General features: G+C 47.8%; 1 protein-coding gene across 2 annotated transcripts in view; it reads left to right on the plus strand.

Moving 5' to 3' along the window:
* Positions 1–25,504, plus strand: part of CAMK2G (calcium/calmodulin dependent protein kinase II gamma) — a 164,893-nt gene that overhangs the window by 73,793 nt on the left and 65,596 nt on the right. For both annotated transcript variants that reach the window (XM_080401228.1, XM_080401229.1), the window contains exon 2: positions 24,443–24,502. In XM_080401228.1, coding sequence (XP_080257354.1) covers positions 24,443–24,502 — 60 coding nt within the window. The remainder of the gene's footprint in view (positions 1–24,442; positions 24,503–25,504) is intronic.

Genomic DNA, 25,504 nt, shown 5'->3' on the forward strand with positions numbered 1-25,504 from the left:
AGTTCCGTGCCTTCACTTTTATTCCCTTATGTGTTCTTTGAGGGTGGCCCGATCTTTAAAAAAAAATCAGAGACAGATTTTTGGAAACCACTTTTCTTTCTGATAGGTACCATTTGGAGGGGAAAGGATGAAGTTCTGGGTGTTTGAGGCCGCCTGTTTTTCTTGGCAATCTCTTCTCTGGTACAATTTGAAAGTGCTTCTGACTGTCAGATCTGGGAGAACATTAACTCAACCTAGGGATAGCATGCTCAAGTAGAGAGCTGGGATGTAAGTTGAAGAAAGTAACTACCAGTTTTGTCCCATCTGCTGGGTAATACGATGCAAAAAGGGCAGCTGAAATGGGTGACCATGTTTTTGAATGCAGAGGTAGTACTGCCATCAAGCTGAGGTGGGGGACCAGCCCTGTGGGAATAAGTTAGTCCTGTGTGTGATGGAATTTACTTGGATATTCCCTTGGAGGCTCTAAAACCTATGCAGAGGTGGGTCCTGTTTGTTTCCTCCCCTGTAGTGCTAGTTTTGAAGTGCAGAGCTAGTGGAGAGCAGGGCACCTGTGGCTGCTGGTAGCTTGTGCTTGGAGACCACATGGTCTCCAATGGGAGCTACGGTGTGTGTATTTGTAAATCTGTGCGCCCACGGAGCTGGAGACGGGGACCTGACGCAGCTTGCTCATTGCACTGAAAATGGAATTGGCTGTGGGCAGTGCAGTTGCGAGATACGAAGTGTAATCACTTCATCCACATGTGCTGTGAGTTCCTGGAGCTGCTCTTCATGTGTTTTTCCCTTTTGATACATCTTTCTACTAATTACTGTTGCTATTACCACGACTACTATTACTACTGTAGAACTTGTCTCTGGATGTGTTCAGTGTTTGAGTGGAAAAGCATGCAGGACTGGACAAACAAGGCATAATTAGAAATCTCTCACCGTGTGCCTGTACTTTTCCCCTTTTTCTGTCAGTTCCTTTCATCCCGCTTCTCCTGGTCTGTATACAAGTACTGAGTAGCTGAAGCTGATGGAGGGAGAGCTAGGTCTCTCTGCTGGCAGTGTAGCAGAAGGTGTGATTGCAGCGTTAAGGACATACTTCACTGACTTTATTCTCAGTACTGTAGAGATAATAGCACTGAAGTCACAGTGATGTGGATTTCAGTGGGGGCTAGTGACTTAGGCACATATGTAGGTCCCCAGCAGGCCCATATAATTTGCATTAAAGTCCATGAATCCCGCTATTACTACTCCTGCTAGCAAATATAGCGCTAACGTGGGTATGTCTATTCATGCTGCGATTAAACCTTTGATTGCAGAGAAGACATCTCCATAAAGCTTTGAGGCTCTTTTGCAAGGACAGAAGGTGCCCAGCAGGAACAATATCAGAAGCTGGGTGTCTGTCTCCTGCTTGTGAGTGCCAGCTCTGGAGGAAATTGTTATGCAGTTTGCTTATCGCTTCGATTTTACTCCAGCTCTCGCTCTGCTGCTACACTATTAAAGCGAAGGTCTTGGCTTCCCAGCGAACAGCTGTTTATGGTATCCCCTTGCACCGGCTCTCGTTCACTAAAGCCCAGCCTCCTGGAACTTTTCCAACCCCTGACCCTATGGAGAAAAACCTGTGTGACCACTTGAGTCTTTGCAGGCAACAGCTTTTCTACAGTGCTGGATTCGTCATCTTCAGATCCTAGCGAAGTGTGATTTCTGTCCCCTCTCTGGGTCGAGGTGAGGAGGCAGGTGGGTGAAAGATGCTGGTGAGAGGCATGCATCTGTCTGCTCAGGGCAGAGCAGCAAACAGAGGGCAGTGGAAATCCTGGGATTTTGATAGCTTATGTCTGTGCTAACTGTGGTGTGTTAGGGATGCTGGTGCTTTTAATGCCCTGGAGGTCAAGAAAGTTAGTGCTGTGCTGTGCATGGGGAAATACAGTGACTTTCGTAATACTGGAATGTGAAAAAGGGATCTAAAAACTAGGAAAGTGGCCAAAAAGCCTAGTAACCCCCCATGTGTGCTGCAGCATGCTGTGCTTTGCCTCTCCACACACCTTTCCTGCCAAAGGAATGGAAATGCAGCTGTGGCAGGTGCGCTCCTAACTATGGCTGCACACCCTGGAAAATTCTGGGAGCTGTTAGCTACGTTGGTTTGTAAGTCCTAGCAGCTGAATTTTGGTTTGTCTTTGGGATTTTTGGTTTGAAGAGGCCTTGATTATTTTCTTTTTCTGAAGCTTCAGAGAAAACTGTTCTTGGGAAAGTGACTCTGCTCTGCCCTGTGGATGTGTCAGCCCTGCAGCTCCCCAGGGCAGATGCCTGGAGTGCTGCAGAAGATAGGGGACAACTGTGAGGATGGCAGGGCTGAGCTGGAGACCACCTTTGGGCTGATCTTTGGAATCAAAATAACAGAGACCTGCTGCTTCCCTGTATGTTCTGGGTGATGGTGGACAGGTTTTAACAGCTGCATTTTGCTGGTCTTATGAGCCTCTCATAAGGCTCACCAGCAGTGCTGGCTGTGATCATTGCAGCGATGGCCACACATAAGTTACCCTCTCATCCTGGCCAGAGACCTTCCCATGCCACCTGGTCCTGTGTCTGCTATATGCTTCCTCCAGTTTGCTTGAGCAAGTTTCAGAGTCTTTCGTCCTGTTCACCTGGAACCTCCCCAGCTGTAGATCTCTCAAGCTGTTGTTCTGAATCATAAGGGTGTTTGTTCCCTTGCTCTGGACATCATCATGGATTTATTCTAGGCTGCTCTGAGCATCTCGGGCTCTCTGAAGCTGGGTGTTGGACAGTGAAGGTAGTTGATCCTTGCTGGATAGGATGCAACTTCCCTGTGTCCATTGTGTGGTCAAGCCATGACTGTGCAAATCCTTGCTGACCTGTTCTGGAGGACTTGTGCAGCGCCTCTGGATTGGACAGAGACATGCACCCAGGAGCAGAGAACAGCTTATATGCAAACCTTCAGCCACCTTCTGTTTCTCCTTTGCAGTAGCCTCAGCTCCATTTGAACTGCTGCTTCTGCTGGGTGCACAAGTGAAATTGTGTCCCTCATGGTGCGGTTCCCTCTCCCCCAGGCACACATCCACAACTGCGCTACACTGTCCCCGTTGTGGATCTTCTCTCTGAGCATTCAGTTTTCCAGTGTTCCTGCTGCCCCTCAGTCAGATACAGCTCCGGGTGTGCTGCCTGTGTTGTCCTTCTCCTTTTCAGTCATGGTTTACAACTACCATGTTGTGCTCTGGACCTTGCTTCCCACTCATGCAGGGAGGGTGGTCGTTCCTGTCTCTGTGTAGCAGATGAGAATTACCACCCAGCTTCTGAATGAGGCTGCAGTCAGAAGGGAGTTAGCCTCTGACGTACGGATGATGGGATGGTGAATGCACATCGGTGGTGGCACGTGGGCATAGGTTAAGAAGGTCAGGATAGCAAAGCAACATCTGCGTAATCCCTTTGCTATTTTGTGTGAAGATGAATGAGTGGCTGGGCAGGGGGAGGACGCAGCAAAACCACTGTTAGCAGGGCAGACGTGAGTGTGGTTATAGGTTTGATTTTGGTTTATTTTTATAACAGAAATGAATAGATTTGTAGGACAGTAGCAGTAAAACATGCACTAAGCTGGCAGCCCTCTTCTCAGTGGTTCGAGAACTTCCCAGAATTTCTCAGATGAACTGGAGGCAGATTCCCCACAGCTCAGAAGCTCTTGAAAAGTTGATAACAGCTCAGCATTTGAAGGGACAGCGTATTTATTCTGTGACAAGTCCTGCATTCCCCAGCCTGCCCGACTCTCCAGCTCCCAAGCACTCGAACCTCTCTGCAGGTGCCGGCAGAAACGCAGCCCCTGCCTTTCCTTGGTGCGCCCTCCGCACCGAGCGGCAGGTCCTGCTGGCCGCAGCCTTTTGCGATGGCCATAGCCAGCACACTGGGAGGAGGCGTGCGGGAAGGGACGGTTCCTGTCTGCCCGCTGGGGATGAGAGTGCTTGGAGAGCTGGGGCGTGCACAGAAGCTGTGCAGAAGTACATTGTAGTCCAGACACTTCAAACTGCCCTGGCTAGGGTAGGGTCTCTGCGTATTTTAGGCTTTCTGCAGCCTGCTGTGACTTTAGTAAGGAAAAGAGGAGCGTCTGTCTTTGCAATACATCTGAATTGCTTGCCTTGCACTCTTATTTTCCTTTGTGGATGAGCTTTCATGTGAGCAGTGACAGCTACGAGAGAAGCTGCAGCCTCAGTATTTTGTGTCTTCCTCCCACCAGAGCTGGCGGTGCTGTTTTGATGTGTGTTAAATAAACCGAGCCCCGAGAGGCAGTGTAGGGCAATACTAATCGGAAGGATCTGTTTTCCACCTGAGTCTTCCTGGTTGGTATCCGTCAGAGAGCAGAAGGTAGTGCCTGGGTGGAAGGATGCGGGGACCTCGCACATCGGGAGCGCTTTCTGGGATGAAGTGTGCAGCGGCCATGCTTTCGGGCATGGAGGCCTTGTCTTCTGTGGAAGCCAAGACAGCCCTCCTCTGCTCCCCCTGGAACAAAACCACTGGATGACTAATGCACTCTTTGTAAATACAACTTATGCTATCAGTGACTAATGAAGGTGCTCCTCCTGCCCCCCCCCCCCCCCTTTCCCCTCCTGCCTCGCTAAAATAAAAGCGGTTGCTCAGAGCAAGGCTGCTGATGGGATCTCTTGTTTTATTTCACTCTTATCAGTGGTGTAGCAGGGGCTGCAGGGCTTTTACAAAAGGCAGCTTATTGCCCCTTTTCCTTATGTGAAACTTAATTCCAGATGGTAATTTGTGTATTCATTTTTGTTAGGGTCACGGCATGCTCTTAAGGTCATCTTCTGTTCCATATGCTGATCTTTGCTTCTCATACTGGAACCTGTGTCATGTCCACAACGCAGGAGAATCAAACCTTGCTTTAACTTTTTTGATAAAAACCTTTGACAGTGTGCTGTTAGTCCTGGATGTTTGGACAGTGCTCAGATGCTTGTTCCTGATTGTGCCTCTGGTCCTTGTGAAGGGACATCCCATTTTTGTCTTGGCACTCTACCAACAGGCAGCTACCAGCCTGCAGGTTAGAAAGCTTGTGGGCTCACTAAAAGCTCTTGAAGAAGGCTTATTGTTCTAGTGCCACACTGTCTGGCCCTTGCAGATACACACCGTATGCTAGCAAGCTACGCAGAAGAGGGAGAAACAATATTCACCAAGATGTGTACAGAGATACTACTCATATGTTTGGTAAGTGTGTTGTTAAAAACTTGTAATTCAATAGAAATCTTAGTTTTAGGTAGAAATTGTGGATCAAATAAAAGAATTGTAACACAGAAATTCTCTGAACCCTGCTCTGTGAATTGTTTCTGTGGTCCCAAAGGTTATTCATCATCAGAGAGAGATCCGTAAGGGACTTGAACGAGAATGTTCTCAAGTGCTGTCTTGGATTTGGCAAGCAGATTCCATAAAAACCTGTCTGAGCTTGTCATATTGACCTTTCGGAAAAGAAATCTAGTAACTGCTTACAAGTTTGGTCAGTTTGTTTTGCACCTCAAACACACTGCTATTAGGAAGGCAGCAAGGACAGGAAAGGGTGTCTTACTGCCATCAAAGACTGTCCTTCCAGCTCTGCCTTGTGCACCTCCTGGAGGGAGCAAAGGAGAGCAGTGCTGGAGGAGACCATGTGGTTCTTTGGAGGATGCCATCAAGTACATCTTTCTCCCTCCCTCCCTGTGTAATCCAGCCTCTGTTGCATTCATCTGGCATTTTTGTGGCTGCTAGAGCAGTAGTTTACATGTCACTGCAATGTTACAAAAGAGAATTTTCAAGAAATTGTCTTTTTCTTTAATTTTTATTTTTTTTTTTTTTTAGTCTTTTGGCAGGAGGGTGCCTTGTTTTTTCTCTCTCTCTCCTTCTGCAGCTCCCATCCTGCCAGATCATGACCTGTTCTCTTTGGTTGCTCTCCCTGCCTGTCCTGATATGTCACTAGGTCTTCACTGCAGCCTTTCCCCACCCCCTCTTTTATATCCAGCTTCGAGCTGTCCTCAGTTGCTGCTCCTGTGGCAGGGCGCTGCTGGCTTTTGCCTACACTGCACTCGCAGGTCCCCTGGGTGCCCGCAGAAGCGGAGACAGCCGAATGCCATGTGTCTGCCTGACTTCCACAAGTCATAAGCAGTGACCCTCAGCTGTCTTTCGGGTACCTTCCCAACTTTTCAGTTGGTTGTTTATGTTTCAAAATGAAAAAATGTTTTCTTTAAAAACACAGATCTCTTAAGTTAAAATGTGGAGTAAGGAAGAAGTCCACAAGTATGGTGAGATGGTGGGAGTGTAAGGGATGGAACTTGGACTTCAAAAGCAAGAAATCTGTGCTGGAATTGGACATTAAATCAAACTCTGGTCACTAAAAGGAAACACATTTGCTGTTTAAAACCTAGCATAATTGCTAGCAACGGAACAATATCAGGCTGTTCCTCCTAAAAAATGTTTCTTTCCCTGAAGAACAGGGACTCCCACTCTTTCACACAGGCTCAACTATCCTAGCGACTTCCAGAGACCTTTTGTCTCCTGAGTTGTTGGGATCCCTGACAGCTAAGGGAGGAATCTTTTGCCCCAGGTCCCAGGCTTTGGCTAAAGAATTGCCACTCAGATATGACAAAGGGTGATCGATTGCACAAGCAGGACCTGAGCCAGTTGATGTAAATTTTCCTCTAGCATAGATGTATAAACACAGGAGCGCGTGACTTGTATTCGGTGCTCAAGAGCCACGTGCTCAGGGCAGTTAAGCAGAGGTTACACTAGGGTATGATTGGATCGACCAAGGCGACCAATAGAAGGAGATAAAGAAATCTGCCCAGATCTTCAGTTCCACTGATTGATTTCTCCATTGCTGTGTTTCTATTTGATATTTTGGAGCACAGTAGTTTGGGAAGCTGCTTTCCTCTGGCTCTCCATAGTTCGTTTAGTCCCTGGACTGCTTTCTTCTACAGGAAGGGTTTGCTAAAGTTTTAGGATATGTTTGCCAGACAGGCCTTTTTATGGTGGGACGTCTTTACGTTTTCAGGAGACTTTAGAGGCCTCGTGAATACAACATGTCTTGGGCTGGCCAGCTTTTTGGGCCCAGGGGCATTGCTAGCCAGACGGCGTTTGGAAGGAGTGGCAGCATCTGGTGCTTCAGGAGAGTCGGTGGGCTGGAGTACCCAGCTGGCGGGGGGACAGAGTGCTCTGGTGGCTAGCACAGGCGGTTTGCTTTGCTTGTCTTAGGGTAGGGTAGGCAGCACTTCATGTCCTGACCGCCCTGCTTCAGTCATTCCCTTGCGTGGTTTCTCGGTGTGAGCTGTGTTGGTCGAAGGCTGCAGAAATGATCATCTCTCCCCCCTTCACTTACTAGTATTGCAGTAAATGCCTTCAGATGTGCTTGTTTTGGCTGCAGTTCCCTTAGGAAAACCTGGCATCAAAGCATTCGAGTAAGCCTGCCTGTCTAGGAGGCTGTAGAAAGACTGCACAAGTAGTTTAAACTGCTGACCTTTCCTTGATACTAGGTTATATCAATGACCCTTTATGAAACTATGGTGTGTATGTACACTTGATAGGATTTGCTGTTACCATACTCTTGGTTGAGGCAGGTGTCCCAGGCAGCATCTTACTTTCTGCCTCATGCTGCTCTCTCTCCTGTGCGTATTCCTTGCTTTTAACCGCGGATGACAACGCTGTAATTCTTCCATCTCGTGTCTTTAAAGCTACAGATGAGGAAGCTTTGCAGGTGCGTCTTAAATTATGGGTTTTTTTGTTGTAGGGAGTAGGAAAACCACTGAAAGATACGTCTTCAGGTCAGAGGATTAGATTAATTGGGCAGAGGAGAAGCTGTTCTTTTAGTTCTTTGCATTCTCTGAGCTACTTACGCAGATGGTTTGGAGAAGCCAGTGCTGCCTCAGGCAATGAGAACTGTGGAAGCAACCGTATTTTACCGGGGATCCTGTGTGTTTTTGCCATTTCACAACCAAGAATCAGGGTAAGTTTTCAGAACTGTGTGACAGAGAAGATGGGATTTACAAATTGCAAAATTTAACATCATTAGCCTGAAACAGAGATTGCGGCCTGACCCTTTCTTCTCGGTGTGAATGTCAGTTAGCCAGCTTCTGTTGCGGAGGTCCTCAGCATCCAGTGTGTACACCAGCACTGCAGATGCAGAAAACTGAGACTCTCGCTTTTTTCAAGGTTTTTTTCCGTTTCTCTCCCCATTGCTTCAATGTGTTTGTACACTTACGAAACTGGGGGAAAGAAATCTGTCACATACTCAATGGGTGGGTGAGAACAGTTAAAACTTTAACAGCACTCCCACAGGGATTGCATCAGGCATGACAGGACCCTCCATTCTTAAAACACTGAATGACTTTACTGCAGGATTTGCCACTGTGGTGCCTCAGTATTACAGCACTTAAGGCTTGGAGTTGTAGAGATCTAACTAGTTGGAGTATCTGTTTTAAACCAGTTCCCTGTCCTTGGTGTATCTGCAGGGGAGATGTTACACATGTGATTTAGACTTGATAATGATTTGCTATTAATTCTGATGCATTTTGTGCTTTGGGTAGTTAGGAGGCATACTGCTGCCTTCTTCCTAAACTTCAGCATTGAGGTAAGGTGTTCCTGATGGGATCCATCAGCACGTGTTGCTGGGACGGTACAGGTGAGCAGTCAGTGCTGTAAACAAACTTATGTCAGTACAGGGATAAGGAGCAACTTCCTACACAGTGCCTTCATCGCTATTTTAATTCTATTATCTAGTTGCTTTCACATTTTTTTCCAATCTTTTCCGTGTCTAGAAGGGGAAGCTTTGTATTTTGCATCCTTACCTGCCTGAGATCCCAGTCCTTGAGGGTGGACTTCTGAAAGTAGAAGCAAGGACAAGAGGAGACCTAGAAGTCTTATCAGAGCTGTACAGGAACCTTGGAGACCTAACAGCCACTGTGACTACCTCTCCTTGCACACTTGTGCAGAGATTGCGTTGTTCAGTGTGGGCTCTGTGCCCACCAGAAGATGAGCAGCAGGGATGCTGTGGGCTTAAAGAGTTGGTTTGCGGCACCCATCATCAACTGGCAGCAGCATTTATCTAGGCCAGCAGGGATGCAGGGAACAAGTGACTCACTCAAGGATTCATGCGCACTTTCCCCCTCTCCTCCCCCCCCCCCCTTGCAGCTGTGGCTTGGTCATCAGCCATTTGGGAACTAGCAGCTTTATTTGGTTGCTGTTTGCAGTGGGCAATTTCTGTTAAGGTTGTTAATTTTATCAACTGCCTTGGAAGCTCAACTGATTTCAGAGAAGACTTAAAATTCCCTTTTCTGCTTCTCCTTCCCTGCTTATAGGGCTGCCACCCAAACAGCTGATCTGGCACTGGACTCGGCTGAGGAGGTGACAACAAGCAGATGGGCCGGAGGTAGAAACTTCCTAAGCTGATCAGCCAGCAGCACAGTCACTCTTTTGGATGGTGGCTGGTGGTGTTAGGCTGAATGCCCTGTCTGGGCGCCACCGTGGCTGTGGTGACTGGAGGGTCTGGTGGCTTTGCTCCAGCTGAACAGAGAAACGTGTTTCATGGTGTGGTGGAAGAACAAATGTGGAGAGAGAGTGAAGTACAGGAAATTCTTTAAATAATTGTAAAATAGAAAACTGATTACTTTGTGATCACAACAGTTGGTAAACTTGTCAGAGGTTGCCAGGCTTACTTTCTGTGGAACTGTGTCATGGTCAGTAATGCTCCAGGCTGCTGCTGAGGGTTTATGGCATGTGGAGGAGGGCAGCCTGCCCTGCACAGCCACTTTGCTGTCCTTTGCTCCTTTTCAGTGAGGCCAAAGTCCCACCTCTGAGCTGGGCTTTCTCTTCTCAATGTGATCCCATTTTCTTTGTGCTACTCTTTTTGGTGTGTTCTCTGCCCCTCTTATGCTCCAGACTTGTGGCTTTGGCATCCCTCTAGACACTTCTTTAGTCATCTTTGTCTCCTGTCTGTACTCCTGGCTACAAGTTCCGTTAGTATTTTTCTTTCAGAAGCACATACTGTGCTTGCATTTACTAGGGCCTGGAGGACACGCTTTCTAGGCCTTCCTGCCCGCTGGCTGCTGTCACTTCAGATCCTGACTGTGGTGGATATAAGCAGCTTGGGAGACTCGCTGTTCCTAAGCCCCAAACAGTGCCGCCTGCCCTGCCTCTGCCTCCCTCCCCTGCTGGGTCACGGGACCTGGGAACCTCTTTTTGCTGCAGAGACTAGTCCTACAGCACAGATGAATATTTATTTATTTATTTTTTTAGGTAAAGGGCTGTGCTTCTGTATCCCCATGTTCCTCAGCTTTCCGGAGAGCTGTATGAGTGCTATATTTCTATGCTGGGGCTGCAGCAGTATCTTTACCGTATACCATATTCAGACATTTGTAGTTGTCCTCTGCCTGCCTGCTGAAGGACTGCAGTATTTAATACACTGTTTACCAGAAGAACTGAAGAAGAGGAGAGAGGCCGAGGAGGGGGCAGGAGTCACTTTCGCTAGCATTCGCCTTGAAATGGAGATAGCAGTTTTGGTGATAGGATGAGCAGCGTCCCAGGTCTCATCTGGCTGGACCACCTGTCTGGGCAGAGATGGCAAAGGAGGCATAAGGAGATTTTCTTTTACCATGGTCTCTGCTGGGAATAGTGACTGTTGGGGAACCTCTTTGAACAGGGGGTGCTGCACTCTGGATCCCCAGCCTTTGTGCTCCATGGAGCTTGTATGGGACTGTGGAGGCTCCTCGGGTGCTGGCCATGGGATGCAATGCTCTGCTGCCTTTTTTTGGTTTGAAATTCAACTTTTGTGGGTCAAAGTAACATTGGTAGGGTGGAAGTGCTCCTTTTAGGCCAGAGCTGAGGCTGTCTGGTGGGTAGCATGGAGAAGCTTTCTCTGTTGCTGTTCCTTATTTATGTGTTCTGTAGAAAAAGGAGGGTTTAGTCTTAAGATACATTGACTTGACTTCTTAACTGTGACTCCATTAAAAGCCAATCTTAACAGAGAAAGTTGCTTTGTAGATGCCAGTGTTAATGCTTCAGTAACTGTTTCCCTGTGTTTTCTTTCTCCTTCTGACACACCTCCCTTGCCCCTCTCATTTTTTGCTTGGCATAGGCAGCAATTACAGATCCGCATGCTTTGAGATAACACGAGAGCTACTGTTTCAACCCCTTGTCCTCACTCTGTTTGTTGATCAGTATATGGGGTGGACTTAATCAGTGAGGATTGGTGTTCGGGGTATGTTGTCTGTTAATCAGCAAATCTGGCCATCTCTTGAGATAGGTCTGTCATCTTGATATGGTGCTGTGGAATTCATTGCCAAAATGCGCCACATAATTTAGATCCAAAAAATAGCAAAAGACATGTCAGGGGGGAAAAAGCTGTAGATGGCCTTAAAATTAGTATTACGGTAATGTAGCAGCATTGAATGCCCCCAGGCAAACAAGATTTAAACTGATCTAGCCAGGAGCATTAAACATTAATCAAAACAAGAAATAAACTTAGCCAGAGAATAAATCAAAACTGTAGCATAACAGCTGCTTTTTTGGAAAAGACACAAGTCAAGTGCCTCTTTCCCTGGAAATCTGAAAGCAGGCGTGGCGATGGGGCAGGGCACCTACTTTCAAGCTGTTGTGCTTGCCACATAGGCCAGATCTGGAGCTTTGACATGAAGAAAGCAGTTCTCAGACTGTGCTCTTGTCAAGTGCAGCACAGGCTTTATTGTGTGTCAGTTCTACCCAAACAGGCAAAACCTTGGTTTTTAAAATTTTTTAATGTGTGGGTTTTTTTTTCCACTTCTGAACACTGGACCTTATAATAAAAACTCATTAAGTCCTAGTATATAGCATTGAAGTAGGATTTCGTGCTTCCCAGAGTGACATATGATGAAGCATCGCAGTGGTACTAATGCCGCTCCTAACAGTTTTTGCTTTGGGAGACTACTCAAAATCCATTAGATTTGAACTACATTGTTTCTGCCTTCATTTCTCTTTCTGCAGAAGGATGAACAGCGTGGTTGTGAGAGTCGCGATTCCAAAGATCTGAGTTTGTTCACAGATTTGTCACTGGCATGGTCTCTGGTTTCAGTACTTCTGCTTTTCTCCTCCATCTCTTTAAAGATGGGGAGGAAACTCTTGTGCTTCAGGGATTTGTTATGCATCTAGAGATTGTCCATCATCTTTGAGAGGTCGTGAAGAACAGGAGAGGTGCCTGAGGACTGCAGGAAAGCCAGTGTCACTCCAGTGTTTAAAAAGGACATGAAGGACCCAGGAAACTACAGGCCGGCCAGCCTCACCTCTATCCCTGGAAAGGTGATGGAACAGCTCACCCTGGAGGTCATCTCTAAGCACGTGGAGGAAAAGAAGGTTATCAGGAACAGTCAACATGGATTCACCAAGGGGAAATCATGCTTGACCAACCTGATGGCCTTCTCTGATGGAATGGCTGGCTGGGTAGATGAGAGTAGAGTGGTGGACATTGTCTACCTTGACCTCAGCAAGGCTTCTGACACGGTCTCCCATAACATCCTCACAGGAACGCTCAGGGAGCGTGGGTTAGATGAACAGACAGCAAGGTGAATTGAGAACTGGCTGAAGGGCAGAGCTCCAAGGGTTGTGATCAGCGGTGCAGGGTGACCTGCTGGGGGGCAGCTCTGTGGGGACGGGACTGGGGGTTCTGGGGGGCAGCAAGTTGCCCGTGAGCCAGCAGTGGCCCTGTGGCCACGGAGGCCAGTGGGACCCTGGGGGGCATGAGGAAGAACATGGCCAGCAGGTGGAGGGAGGTGATCCTCCCCCTCTGCTCTGCCCTGCTGAGGCCGCCCCTGGAGTGCTGGGTCCATACTGGGCTCCCCAGTTCAGGAGAGACAGGGAGCTACTGGAAAGGGCCCAGCGCAGGCTGTGAAGATGATGAGGGACCGGAGCATCTCCCTGAGGAGGAAAGGCTGAGGGCGCTGGGGCTTTTAGCTGGAGAAGACTGAGGGGGGATCCTATCGATGCCTACAAATACCTTAAGGGCGAGTGTCAGGAGGACGGGGCCAGACCCTTCCCGGTGGTGCCCAGGGACAGGACAAGGGGCAGCGGGTACCGACTGCAACACGGGAAGTTCCACCTGAACATGAGGAAGAACTTCCCGACTCTGGGGGTGACGGAGCGCTGGCCCAGGCTGCCCGGAGAGGCTGCGGGGTCTCCTTCTCTGGAGACATCCAAACCCGCCTGGACGTGACTGTGCAGCCTGCTGGAGGAGAGCTGCTTCAGCAGGGCCTGGGCGACATGATCTCCAGAGGTGCCCTCCCACCCTGTGATGCTGTAAAAAGTTGCTGTGGAAGTAGTTGTTCTTCTGTGGGGATTTTTTGTTTTATTTTCTAACATCATCCTCTCCCCCCTTCCCCCTTTAAATGTCTATCTTCTAGAAATTTGCCAGATTTTCTATATTCCCAAAATCTTTGCTTGTGGTCTGCAGGTATAGCGACAATTAAGAGTGTTGTGCATAGGGTACCTAAGAAAAACATAAATGCACAGCTCTCTGTGAGCTAAGAGATACCACCATGCATATTGTCTTGCCCATCTCATTGCAGAAAGTGTGTGGAGCCCCTCTAAAATTTACACTGTATCTTTATTTCAAAAATCACCTGTTCCTTCTTAATTTCAGCGAAAGCATGTTGGGATGCTCTTTATTTAAACCCACATTCTATAGCCAGCCTCTTAGATGTGAAACACACAAACACACTACCACCACCACCACCTTTGTCAGCAAAAAGTATAGTTAGGGGGGTGTGTGTAGGTTGGCATTTTAACTGCAGCCTCCTGCCTGTAATCCCCAAACCCCCAGCTCCAGCCTTTCTGTGCGCGGGAGCCCCTCGCCCGCTCTCCGTAACACAGCCCCAGACCTCGTGCTCACAGATGCAGGTGGACTCTCAAGTTGCCACATCAGGACATCGGATGTTGTCTGCACTGCAGCGTTTCTTGGGGCTCTCATCCTTCCATCGGGGTAGGAGGAACCACCCCAACACCTGTAGAGCTGCAGAGCATGCTCCTCCTCCCTGCCCTACCTTTAATACTGTGGGTTTTAATTTTTCACCCTACCAGTTTTCTACAGCCCGTCGCTGTTTTGTAGGAAAGGTCAGCTCCTTGCACGTAAGCCTTCAGACGATCAGCTGGGGTGTGAGGCTGGTGTCTCACCGCTTCTCTGCCTTCAAGGCTGGCTGTGGTCACAAGAGATGCCAGACTCTTCCGTCGTGCATTCTGTCTGCATCTCTGCCATGAGAGCGTCTGGGGAAAGGGGCTGGCGGTGTAGGAAGGCTCTGGGGGGAAGACGCTGCTTTTGGTCTCCCTGAAGTTGCTGGTCACATGAAACAAAAAATACACCGGCTCCCCGCCCCCACCCACTGGAGTGTTTCTTGGCTCTGCACACAAACTAGCAGCTGAGCACGTGATTTACTTGTAAAATGCAGTTTAAAAAAAAAAATATGGTGCCCTTGCAGATGGGAAAGTGGGGGTGGGAGGGCAGCCCTGGCTGGGGAGGGAAGGGGTATGTCTCCCCAGTGCATTGCAGGAAGCTGGGGGTAAGTGGTGGGGCAGGACGGGGGCTTGGGGGAACACGTGTTGCAGGATGTGGGGGCGCAGGGGAAAGCGTGAGCTGAAGGAGGCAGAATGGAGGGGAATGTGGGGAACCGCAGTCCTGCGGGGGGAAAGAGGTGGGGGGTGCTGCATGTCGGGCAGGGGGAAGGAAGAATGGGGGCTCTGGTGTAGGGCTGGGGTGCAGGTGCTGTGGGGGGCTGCGTTCTAAATAGGCTAAACGAGGACTGAGCTGAAGGTCTTACAGGATATGAGGTCTGATCTGACTGCAACGGAGGGTTGTGCTCATTCTGCTCTGTTTTGGTGCAGAAAGGGGAAGTAGTCTGACCATTCAGAGCCGTGGAGCTCAGCATCTTATAGTTTGAAAACTTTATTCCTTTTGCTAGTTGTGTTTGTATCCCACAGTTCTGCCTTTCTCTGGGATGTAGGCTCTCGTAAGCTTTTGAGATTACATTATGCCGGTATACCCCAGGAAAGCAAAACTACAGCTTTACACTCATCACAGTCCCGGTGGGGCCCTTTTAGCAAGTGCCCTGCCGGACTGGCCAGCATGTCGGTTGCACCATGCTTAGCGGGGAGTGTAGTTACACCACTTTTCTTCCTGTGTCAGGACTGTGGCTGGGTGCAGTTAACGCTGCCTAGCCACAGCAGATAAAACAAGATAAAAGAACTCCTGCCCTTTGCTGCACTTACATCTGCCTGTCAATGTTGGTGATGGGTGATCTTTGTTGCTTCAGGTCAGGAGAAAGGTGGAGCTACAGTGTGCTGCTGCAGGAGTGGTTCCCAGTACCTCCCACTGCAGCACCAGCTTCCCCTGTGTTTCATCCCACTCTTAAGCAAGGGAGATGTTGTGTAGAAGCAAGAAATGGCACTCTTTGCAGTAGCCAATGGAGCAGGTGGAGTTGGTGAATTGGTGGGTAGTTCTGACCATTGTCAGTTGGTAGAATTCTTGATGATTGTAGCAGACTGTAGGTACTGGTGTCTTTGGCCGTAGGTGTTAACCCAGCACACAGTTGGGATGATAACTTCAGTGGTGAAACGTTTCCTTCCCACCCATTCGCCACCAAACATGGAAGTGATGTTCCATCTATGACACAGTGGCATGAAAAATGCTGATGGGAAGAAGGAAGAAAGAAGGGGAATTAAATTCAGGTCAGAGGCTCTTGGAAACTCTTCATTTGTTTTTAGTAACTTGAAGTAACTAGCTGATGTGAAAAGTAGATGCAGAATAAAGCAGAATTGGCACAGGCCTTGTATATTCCACTGGCAACATGGGAAGGATGACCAGGGAGATTGAGACATTTATCTTTCCAGGAAGAGGAACCGGTACGTCCTGAGAGGAGATGTGGACCAGAAGCAGGGCTTATACGTGAGGGATGGCGATGGCATGTGTCTCATGTGAGAGCTTCTTGAAGGCTTTGACTGGGGCCTGAATGGTGCTTTGGCCTCTGTTAGTTGTTCTGTAGACATGTATCCTCCTCCCTGCTAACGCAGGGACTGCGTGGACACCAAGGCGTCAGGCTGAATCTGTTAGGCTCTCCTTGGCCTGTTGCTTTTTGCTGAACAAGACTGGGAAGAGCTTTCAGAACAGCCTGAAGAGCAGGGGCTTTGGGGGCCTGTGGCTCGTGGGGAGGGATGGGTCGGGGGAGGCGTGGACAGCAGATGCTCTGGAGGGGTGTCTCATCAAAATCCTGCTCTGAGTGCTGTAGCAAGCTCAGAAGGAGATCCCTTGCCCAGATTCTGAGTTGATCTCAAATTTGAAGCCAAGGACTGTGCCTGCAGCGGATGGCTGGGGTGCTTGCTCCTTCCCCTTTTACGTTCTGGTGCATGCACCTGCATTCAGAGTTCATGTTGCTTTGCAGTGCTGGCCTTGGCCAAACTGTGGGGTCTGCTGTCAGCTAGAACCTGAGCTGAGTGGTGGGAGTTCTTTCTGTCTGAGAGAGAAAGAAAACACCCAATCTGGCTTTATTTGTGCCTTTGTAGGCAAGGAATGGCATGTCAGGCTTGAGCACACTTAACCCCTGTTTGTTGACATCATTAATTGTACCCGAGATGACTCTCACCTATAGCTGTGAGCCTGCGCTGATTCAGTAATTTGACCTCCTTTGACTCTTGAAGTTCCTGGAAAGTTGCTGGTGTCTGTGAGAGCCCAAGCTCTCTGCTTCCTCTTAATGCGCACAGCAGCTTGCTTTGCCTTTGCTTTATAATGTGTAGTAGTAGTACTACTACTACTAATGGTAATAATCAGGGTGTGCATTCTGGCTGAAAGCAAGAGGACAGGACTTCTCCTTCCCTTACCACATTAACCTGCTGGATAATCCAAAGAAAAACATTGGACAAGTTGTTTGCTGATAAGCTGAGAAATACGCATATGAAAAGAAAAGGCAGCTTTGACACCGAGCATAGAAACTGCGTTCTCTTTTAGGTATTTTTAATGCCTTCTTTCCTTTTGCCACTGTTGTATACATGTTCATATCTGCCTTCAGTTAGGTTATCTTTGCGAAGTGAATACAAGGTAATGAAATATTGGAAAAGAGAATAAATTTCGCTGGCCCGCTCTTCAGGGTGCTTATTGGAGATTCAAATATAATTAATTACCTAAACCGGCCTGACTTGTAGTCTGCGGTGTTGATAGTCTATTTTTTCTGCATTGCTTGAACAAAAAAGTGGAAACTGTTCTAAGTTCTTGTAGTTTGTTCATTTTATTTTGTTTGTTTTGGTTTTGTGGTACAGTAATACCAAGGGGTTCGCAGATACCAGTGTGTGGAAGCACAGCTTATTACCAGCTGTGTGAGCTTTGTGTCTGGTTGTAAGATCTGTGTGTGTATGTACTTCTAGGAGTAGTATTACACTTTTATGCGTGGAATTGTTTGTTTCTGGAAGGTTGGGAGTGTGTGGGAAAAGGCTGTTACAAGGTAATAGTATTAGTGGCTTTGCTAGAGGAAAGGCTTTGTCAGAAAGTACGTCTGCTGGCATTTCTTGAAAGAAGCCTTGTATTTATTTATTGTGTCCTGTTGGTGCTTCACCCTCCTTCTTTGTCAGCAGTTGAAGGCAGGTGATGAGGGTTTCACCGCTGTCTTGTTTCTCTAGCTTTTGCGGGGTGGGAGAGGCAGAGCTTTGCCGTTCCATCCTCCCTTGTTCGCTCCAGCTCTGTCTTCCCCCGGTGACGTGGTGACTCTCGCACAGTTGGTGCAGAAGAGGCACTGGTGGTGCTGGGAGGAAACGGGTGCCCCTCTGCCCTCACGCCTGGCATGTCGTGCCACGGGGGCCGTCCTGCGCTGGGAGGCTGGGGAACAGGCTGTGGCCTTCAGAAATGTCACCTGCAGTGGGGGTAGCATGCTGTTCCAGATTCGTTAGCTTTGGCTGGTCTTTGAAACGGCAGTGTAGAAACACTGACGTGGAAACGTCAAAGTCCTGAGCTGCAAATAGCTGAAGGGAAGGGGACTGTTTTTGAGGTCTCATTATATGCTTATTTTCTATATATTTTTATTTAGGTATCTGCTGTTAGTTCTTGTCAGAAAGGATATGGTGAATCTGGTGGTTCTTGAGGCCTAGCATGATTTTTTGTTTGTTTGTCTCTACCAACTTCTGCAGAAGGAGAGGTAGTGGTGATCTGAGACTTGCTGGCATTCATGTTTAATTTGGGGGAGCTGGCGTACTGTCCTGTGCCACCCTGCTGGAAGTCCTGAGAGATCTCAGCTGTTCTGTAGCACAGTCTTGTGGGAAAAATAATAGAATATGGGGGAAATTCTGTGGTTTGAAGTGTGGGATGAGGCAGTTAGCTCTCTTTTGCTGGGAATGTCTCAAAGAGGAAGTTTAAATTTAAACAGGCAAAGAAAAGCATGAAGGAACCTGAAGGCTTAGACTGATCTCACACTACAGAATGTATTTGATGCAAATTCGATTTCTGTCTTGAAGCGACTCAAATGGTATCTTAGCAGCTGGCACCAATTGACTGTCTCCCGGAATTGGCATGATGACAGCAATCAAACTGAATTTATTGCCTTGGGTTTGATTCCTCTTCCGGACTCTTCCCGTTCTCAGAAATGTAATCTAGAATGTGTTCCCACAGGAATGATAGCTTCAAGCCTCCTGTAACAGCAACGATAGAGCATGGTCCCAGTGCAGGATGAAGACAGGTGGGCTGTAGTGTTGCGCAGCCAGATTGTATATTCAAGTCGAGAACAGGAAGATGATGTGTTGATAAAGGGAGGAGCAAGGTTTCTTCCTGCATGACACAAGTTTCTCAGCAAACAGAGATCATTCACAACTAAGTGTTGGCTTTGTTGCTGCATCAATTTTTACTGCATTTAGGAAATAATCTGCCTTCCCATTAGGGTGGCTAAACTTTTTAGCCTGCCAAAACTCATCGTCATCCTCCCCCTTTTTTTTTTTTCTGCTTAAAGCTGGTGTACTGAATAGAGAGAGCTTTAGCCATAGGACCTCAGTATAGCTGCAGTTTGGTAAAATAAGCCAGTAAATGCTGCTGTGGGTGTGCTCCTTTGCACATGGAACTGCGCTGTCTTTCTAATGCTTGTTGAAAATACTGTGGTAGAATTCACCTTTTCTGCCTTGTTTCCTGGTAGGTGTGAAATTAATTACTTTCACTGATAAATCTTGGTTTGTTTTATTTTAATAACTATTTTGTCTACTCTTTCAATTAGTTTTTAATCCTGTCTTCTATTTGTGTTGGCTAGGAGAAGGAACTAACTGAAATGAGCATGGTTTTGCCGCTGTGTGTTCCTAGAACAATGAGTGTCAGTGTTCCTTGGGCAGGTGGAAGGTATGGACGCACAGGGCACATCTCTCTGGAGACACTGGTCCTTTGAGGAGCTTGTGGCAAGACTCTGGCTGGAACTTGTGTTCACATGGCAGCTGCCTGCAGCTGAGACAAAACCCCTCTCCGCATCCCTCGGCAGCGGGAGTCAGTCGGGGCATGGCAGCGATGTCCGAAAGCAGGAGGGTTTCGTGCTGTGCTGCCCGTGCAGGGTCTTCTGCTCCCCGGCCCAGGTTTGGCCCTCGCCCGGTTTGCCTGGGACTCGTCTCCTCTTTGGGTTTGTTGCAGGTGTCTTGCTCCAGACTCTGCCTGTTGCAGGCGTACCTCAGCTCCACGCAGACAGGTCTCCCTGCGCTGCCCTGGCAGCCCCTTCTCCTCAGCGCAGCTTCCCAACAGGCTGATTAGGCACACTTGACCTTTTTATTCATCTTTGTTGTTGTTGTTGCTGTTGTTGTTACATAAATGTTCTCACTTGACAGCTCTAGACTGCTGGGATTTGTAGATGTCCTGTGCCCTGCCTGTGTGTCTGAACATGTTCTCCTCCAGGCCCCGGGTACCCTTGGAGGAAAAAAAAACCTTCTGAGGAAAAACCTCCTGCAAAGCAGCTGTGAGTGTAGTGGCTGGAGTAGAAAATCAGGAACTGATTCCCTGGGGAAGAATGAAGCCCAGGAGATGGGTCTTAGGTTATTCATCCATCTCTGCATCTTCAGGGTAACAGACTGAAATGGCCAGGCAATGAAAGGATTTTCTGACAAAAGAGTAAGAAATGCACATCAATATAAAACTAGCCATATTCCCCACCCTGCTGGAGATTGCCAGGTTTTCTTGAAGTAAAGCTGTCTGTGTTTTGTTTTTTATTTCTGTGAAGTACACCTTTCTTTTACATCATGTTATACCGTTTATCTGCTGAAGTTTGATGCGTTTAGGACATACAGGCCAAACTGTTGTGGTTTTGGTCTGCTGTACTCAAGCGGGGTTTGATTTGGTTTAGCCTGCTCAGTTAGAGCCAGTTAAAGCTGTGATGTTATTGATTGTGTACAGGCACTCCTGTCCATCCATCGTGCACAAGCAGTCCTGTCCCAGTGAAGGGACTGCACGTTTGTAGAAAATGAAGCAGTTTCGTTTTTGCAGGTCCTTAACTCTCACAAATGCTGCTAACACAAGCATTCTTGTTTTCTATTAATGTAAATCCCTAGACAAATCAAAACCCAACCCAAAGAAATCCCAGTTCTGTGAACAGGCAGTTTTTTATCAGGTATATACTGAAGCAACCTGATATTAACTTACTAGAACGGTGCATATTTGCAGAGCAATGATGTTAAGGGTACTTGGTTTAAATGTAGTCTCATATGCTGAATCAAGATGCAGAAATCAGATTATCTAAAGAACTAATAAAAAGGAACAGATTTTCACACTTTAGGTTGTGTATCAAACATGGGAAAGTTTTCTCCTGCTGTTTTTAAGCAACATCTCCTTAAGCATTTATATTTTAAATTTTGCGATGAAAGAGCTACACAGACTGCACTTTTCTGTCTTAGATACTCACTGCTTCAGACTGTAGATAGAAGAATTGCCCAAATAAGATTCTCTCTCTCTTTTTTTTTTTTTTTTTTGGCTGGAAAACAACAAATTAATATTAGATGAGTGTTTGTAACATCCTGTACTTAAATTTTAAGCATCAGCTATGGTTCAGGGCTAGACAGCTCTGTAACGTAGCAGGGAAAGAGCTTGATGCAATCCAGTATCTGGAAGCTGGCGGTAGCTGAATTCAGGCTAGAAACGGCAGTGCTAAATTTTCTAACAGGGAGGATAACTAACACTTGGAGTAATTTCTATGGGTGTATGGCTTTGTCTCTTGGAGTCTTGAATGTGGACACTTGTGTTTTCTAAAGGATACGTGTGGTTTAGGCAAGTTATGGAAATGGGTAGTTGAATTTCATAGTTTGTAAAAGGTGGGAAATAGGCCTGATGTTCCAGGCAGAGAAATAATTTCCTTTGCAAGCTCTTGGTAAGAGAGGGGTCTGAACCCATGTTGTCTTTTCATTGTTATTCTAATACAGTTAAGAATACTTTGCATTTTTAAGGTTCGGCAAGACCCTGAGACCCTGTATAAAGGATGTGTTAAATCCCAGCCTTTGACTGTTCTGCTGGGCTTGCAGAATTCTGTTTTTTCTTTCTTCTACTGGGAATAACCATTGCTAGACCAGAGGAAGGTAGAAAAATTGCAGCTCTGTGTTCGTTCCTCATGCATTTAGGTACCGGCTTGTTCCCCTTGAGTACCAAATCGACTCTGCCACTGCACCCTGGTATGAGAGTCAGATCACTGTGCCAAAGGGCCACCGGGCGATGAAGGAGGATGTACAAAGGAACTGTCTTTGGGGATGGGGGGGGGGGAGGAGCTCTTTTTGAGTCACAGGTTGGGCTGCGTTCTGGTACCATCTGCAACAGGATGGGTGATCTTGTGGGAACAGAATCTGTGATCCTCCAGGACCCGCAGCAGGAAACCCACCCAGCCTGACCCTTCACTGCTCTCTGTTGCGGCGGCTGGCTGCTGTGGGCTGCTGCTCCCGGGGCTGGAGTGTGCTTTCTCTCTGCGGGTTGTGCTTGAGTTTGCCTGTTTTGTTGCCCTGGAGACAGAAGAGTGTGGTATGCTTTCCCCCTGACCAGAAATAGTTTCCTGTACCTTGTGACCAGGGCGCTGTACTCCTCCTCTGGTCTCCGGCCAGGCTGTGTGGTGCTGGAGGGATGGGGTGTTGGGGTGATGACCTCTTGTCACAAGTTCTGGTGTGGCTGCTGCCCATGATCACTAGCTGCCCTGCCCGCTCCCCTCCCTCTGCACGACAGTGTAGGATTTCAGGGGAGCAATTGCTCTTGATTTACATCTCCCATGGCATTTTGATGGTTATGTCATTTTGTTTGAGCCTTGCTCCTGTCAGCTGTCTGTCCTGGCTGTCAGGACTTGGTGGCTGAGTAGCACGTGGTGAGCTTTTACCTCTCCTTCCCCCTTTGCTCAGCTGTTTTTGCTGTCTGCTTCCCCGTGTCCTTGTACTTGGGAACAGATTCTCAGCAAGTGTAACTGTGCACGAGGGCAACGTGATCTGGGTGGATGAAGGATCCCCTTCTGTAGGAGTTCCAAGTAGAGCTGGGAGGGTAAGTGGGGAATTTGCAAGACCCAGGCGTGCAGCCGGGCTATGGATAGTTTATCTTAAACTCTCGTCTTGCTGTGAGAATCTGGCCCAAGTGCAGAGCATGCGGCACAGTTTGCTACTTTGCAGCCGTGTTTTGCAAAACTTTATTTGTGAGAGATACTGCTGAAAACGAAGCCAAGGCAGCCCTACCCTTCCCCAGCAATGCAGGTGAGAAAGAGCTTGCACTGCACCAAGGCCTGGGGAGTGTGGAAGCTCTCCAGACGTTCTTGCTGCCTGCTACTTTATTGGAGAGTGGTTCTGGCACAGAACTCTAAAATATATGCCACAACAACAATAATTTCCAGGATTGAGAGGGAAGGAGAGATGAAAGAAGTAATTTACCTTCCCCCATCCCTGAACAGTAGCAGATGAGGATGTAAGCACATCTCAGCCCTATAAAGTATTAATTGGGACATTTTCTGCAGTTCATCAGTGGGAAAGAAGACAGAAAACCTGCAATGCCCTGAGCTGCTATTCCCAGCCTGGGTGTTCTGAGCTGAGATCTGGCTTGGTCTCCATCTTCAGCTCACGGGGAAGAGAGCAGTTGCCCAAAGCCTTCATTTACGATGGGAAGGGAAGACCATGCAAGGACCAGGGAGCTGCACATGCTGTGTTCTCAGGCAGAGCAGTGCAGTGTGGCTTTGAAGTGGGTCTCCAGTGGCTTTCCTATAAATCAGAGGATGCTGCATTCCTACCAGTGACTGCTGAGTAGCCCAGCCAGCAAAGGGTCACACTTACTCCTGTGGAGAAGACTTGTGTATCACAGGGGATGCAGAGAAGGTGTGTTTTCAAGGCTGTCTGCCAAAGATCTGCTACAGAAGAAGTATCAAGAGCAGGCAGGGACTGCTGCTTCCCCTTGCTGTATTCTTTCCATGGCTGGACTGGGGAGGAAGGGCAGTCCTTGCTGCTTGCCTCATTCTAGGCATCTGCATCCCCAAAAGTCGAGAGTTTAGCAGATGCCAGTGCTGCCTAAATGGCTTGCCTCCCTCACATCCTTTCAGCAGATCTGTGCTTGTCCAATGTGAGCATTTCGTTTGCGAGGATGGGGGCTTTGTAGTGAAAGTTCAGGACTCAATCCTTGCTGTAGTGAAAGATCTCCTGGCTGACCCTCAGTGGCTAAAAGCCCCGCTGCTTCTTGGCTGAGGTGATCACAGTTGCTTTAGCTCCCTCTCCATCCCTTGCGCTCATGTGTGTTACATTCCTAGGGAGGAGAAACCATTTGTTACTCTTCTTGATATTTTTTCCTTTAATCCAGAGGACAGTTGTGATGGAACAGACGTTGCCTTTGGGCTGGAATAAGCATGCTTAGCGTTTGGGCAGAAATGCTTGCTTGGAGATCTCAGAGTGCTTGATCAGCATTTCGCCAGCATGTCCATCCACGGGTACTGAAGTATGGTTACCTTTACAGTTCACTGGAGCTGGCGGAGTTCCCTACTTCATGTGATGGCCGTGCACTAGCAGGAGCTGTGTATTTCTCCCTCTGACTCTGTCCTTCCTCCCCAGTGCTTCTCTGGAATGCAATCAGGTCCTTTTCCTATTTCATGTGGACTATTTTTTCAGAAACTTTTCCTCCTCCTCTCCAGCCTTGGAGAAGGGGGAAAGTCTCAGAAGGGGTGTCACTGGAGGTGCCTTTGGCATATCTGTGAGACTGAGAGAAGAGCAGCATCTCTGACTCTGCGGCTACTCGCTTGGAATCCAGGGAGGGAATACCAGTTTAGTGCTACCCTGTAGCAGGAGTGGAGGTCCTCCTGCAGCCCCAGCTGCATCGCCCTCGCCTGAAACGGCTGTGAGGTTCTGGGAGACAGTTATGTTCTAGCAAATCCCACCTCTCTGGACATCTGCTGGGTCACTGTGCTCCTTTCTCTGTTGAATATGAACAAAAGCTTAGTTCAGAGTTGCGGTACTTAATGCCTTGTTTCTTATTCTCTTTCAGATCACCAGAAACTGGAACGTGAAGCTCGAATCTGCCGACTTCTAAAGCATCCAAATATTGGTAAACCTCCTTGGGCTCAGAGGGATGGGGGTGAGAGAGAAGTAGTGTGTCTCATCTAGCACGCTGTCAGAGGGCAGATGTATTCTGAAAGTTCACCACAACTTGTCAGACTTCCCTGTTGAAATCGCCTCGTTTTCTCTCTTTGACAAATTCTGCATATGACTCTGTCCCATTCCTTAGCATCCTGGCCCAGGTGTTCACCAGACTCTGCTGTGGTCCCATGTGCTTGCCCATGCAGAGCTGTCCCTGCTTCTTGGGTGCTGCATGACTTGTCTGTTCATTTGACATTCAGCAATGGGAGTGGGCTGTTGTGTTTGTTTTCCCCACACCTGTCTTCTGTTTCCCCTTTTTGGCACGTGTTAATATATACGTTTAAATGCTGTATTCAGTGACGTGCCCAGAGTTAAAGGAGGGTGGGCTAATATGTCAGCTCTTCTCATTACAGTGGCCACTTACTCCAAAAACAAGAGACCAAAAAGAAATTGCCCATTTTGGCAGTGGGGGAAAAAAAAAAAAAAAAAGGGAGGAAAAAAGGAAAAAGGAGGGAAAAAAACATAAAGGGAATAGTGGAATAGTTTTGTCTAGGAAAATAGGAAGAGGCAAAAGAAGGCACAACTCTGAACCAAAACTACGTTATTTAATGAAATGTAGGGAAAGGATATGGATTTTTATATAGTCCCTGTAGCTCCACTGTGAAGTTTGTCGTATGGTTTCTTTTAGAGAAATTGCATGTTGCTGGAAGTTTCTTTGAGCAAAAACTTTGGACCATTAATAATCCCCTTTTTAGATCTTTAAACAAATAAAGCCTCTAGGATCCTAGCTAAGGTCTAATTCGAGTTAATTTATTTAAGAAAACATGAAGAAATACCAAACTGCTGCCTTCAACCAAGCCACTGTTAAATATCCCTGTCTGGGAAAGCTGTGATGCATTACATTGTCTGTCTTCTGCGTAACCCTGTGTGTCAGTGTAGGTGATGTTTTAAGGGCATCTGTCTGGTCTCC

Source organism: Falco punctatus (assembly GCF_963210335.1).
Source record: "Falco punctatus genome assembly, chromosome: 9".
Taxonomy (NCBI): domain Eukaryota; kingdom Metazoa; phylum Chordata; class Aves; order Falconiformes; family Falconidae; genus Falco; species Falco punctatus.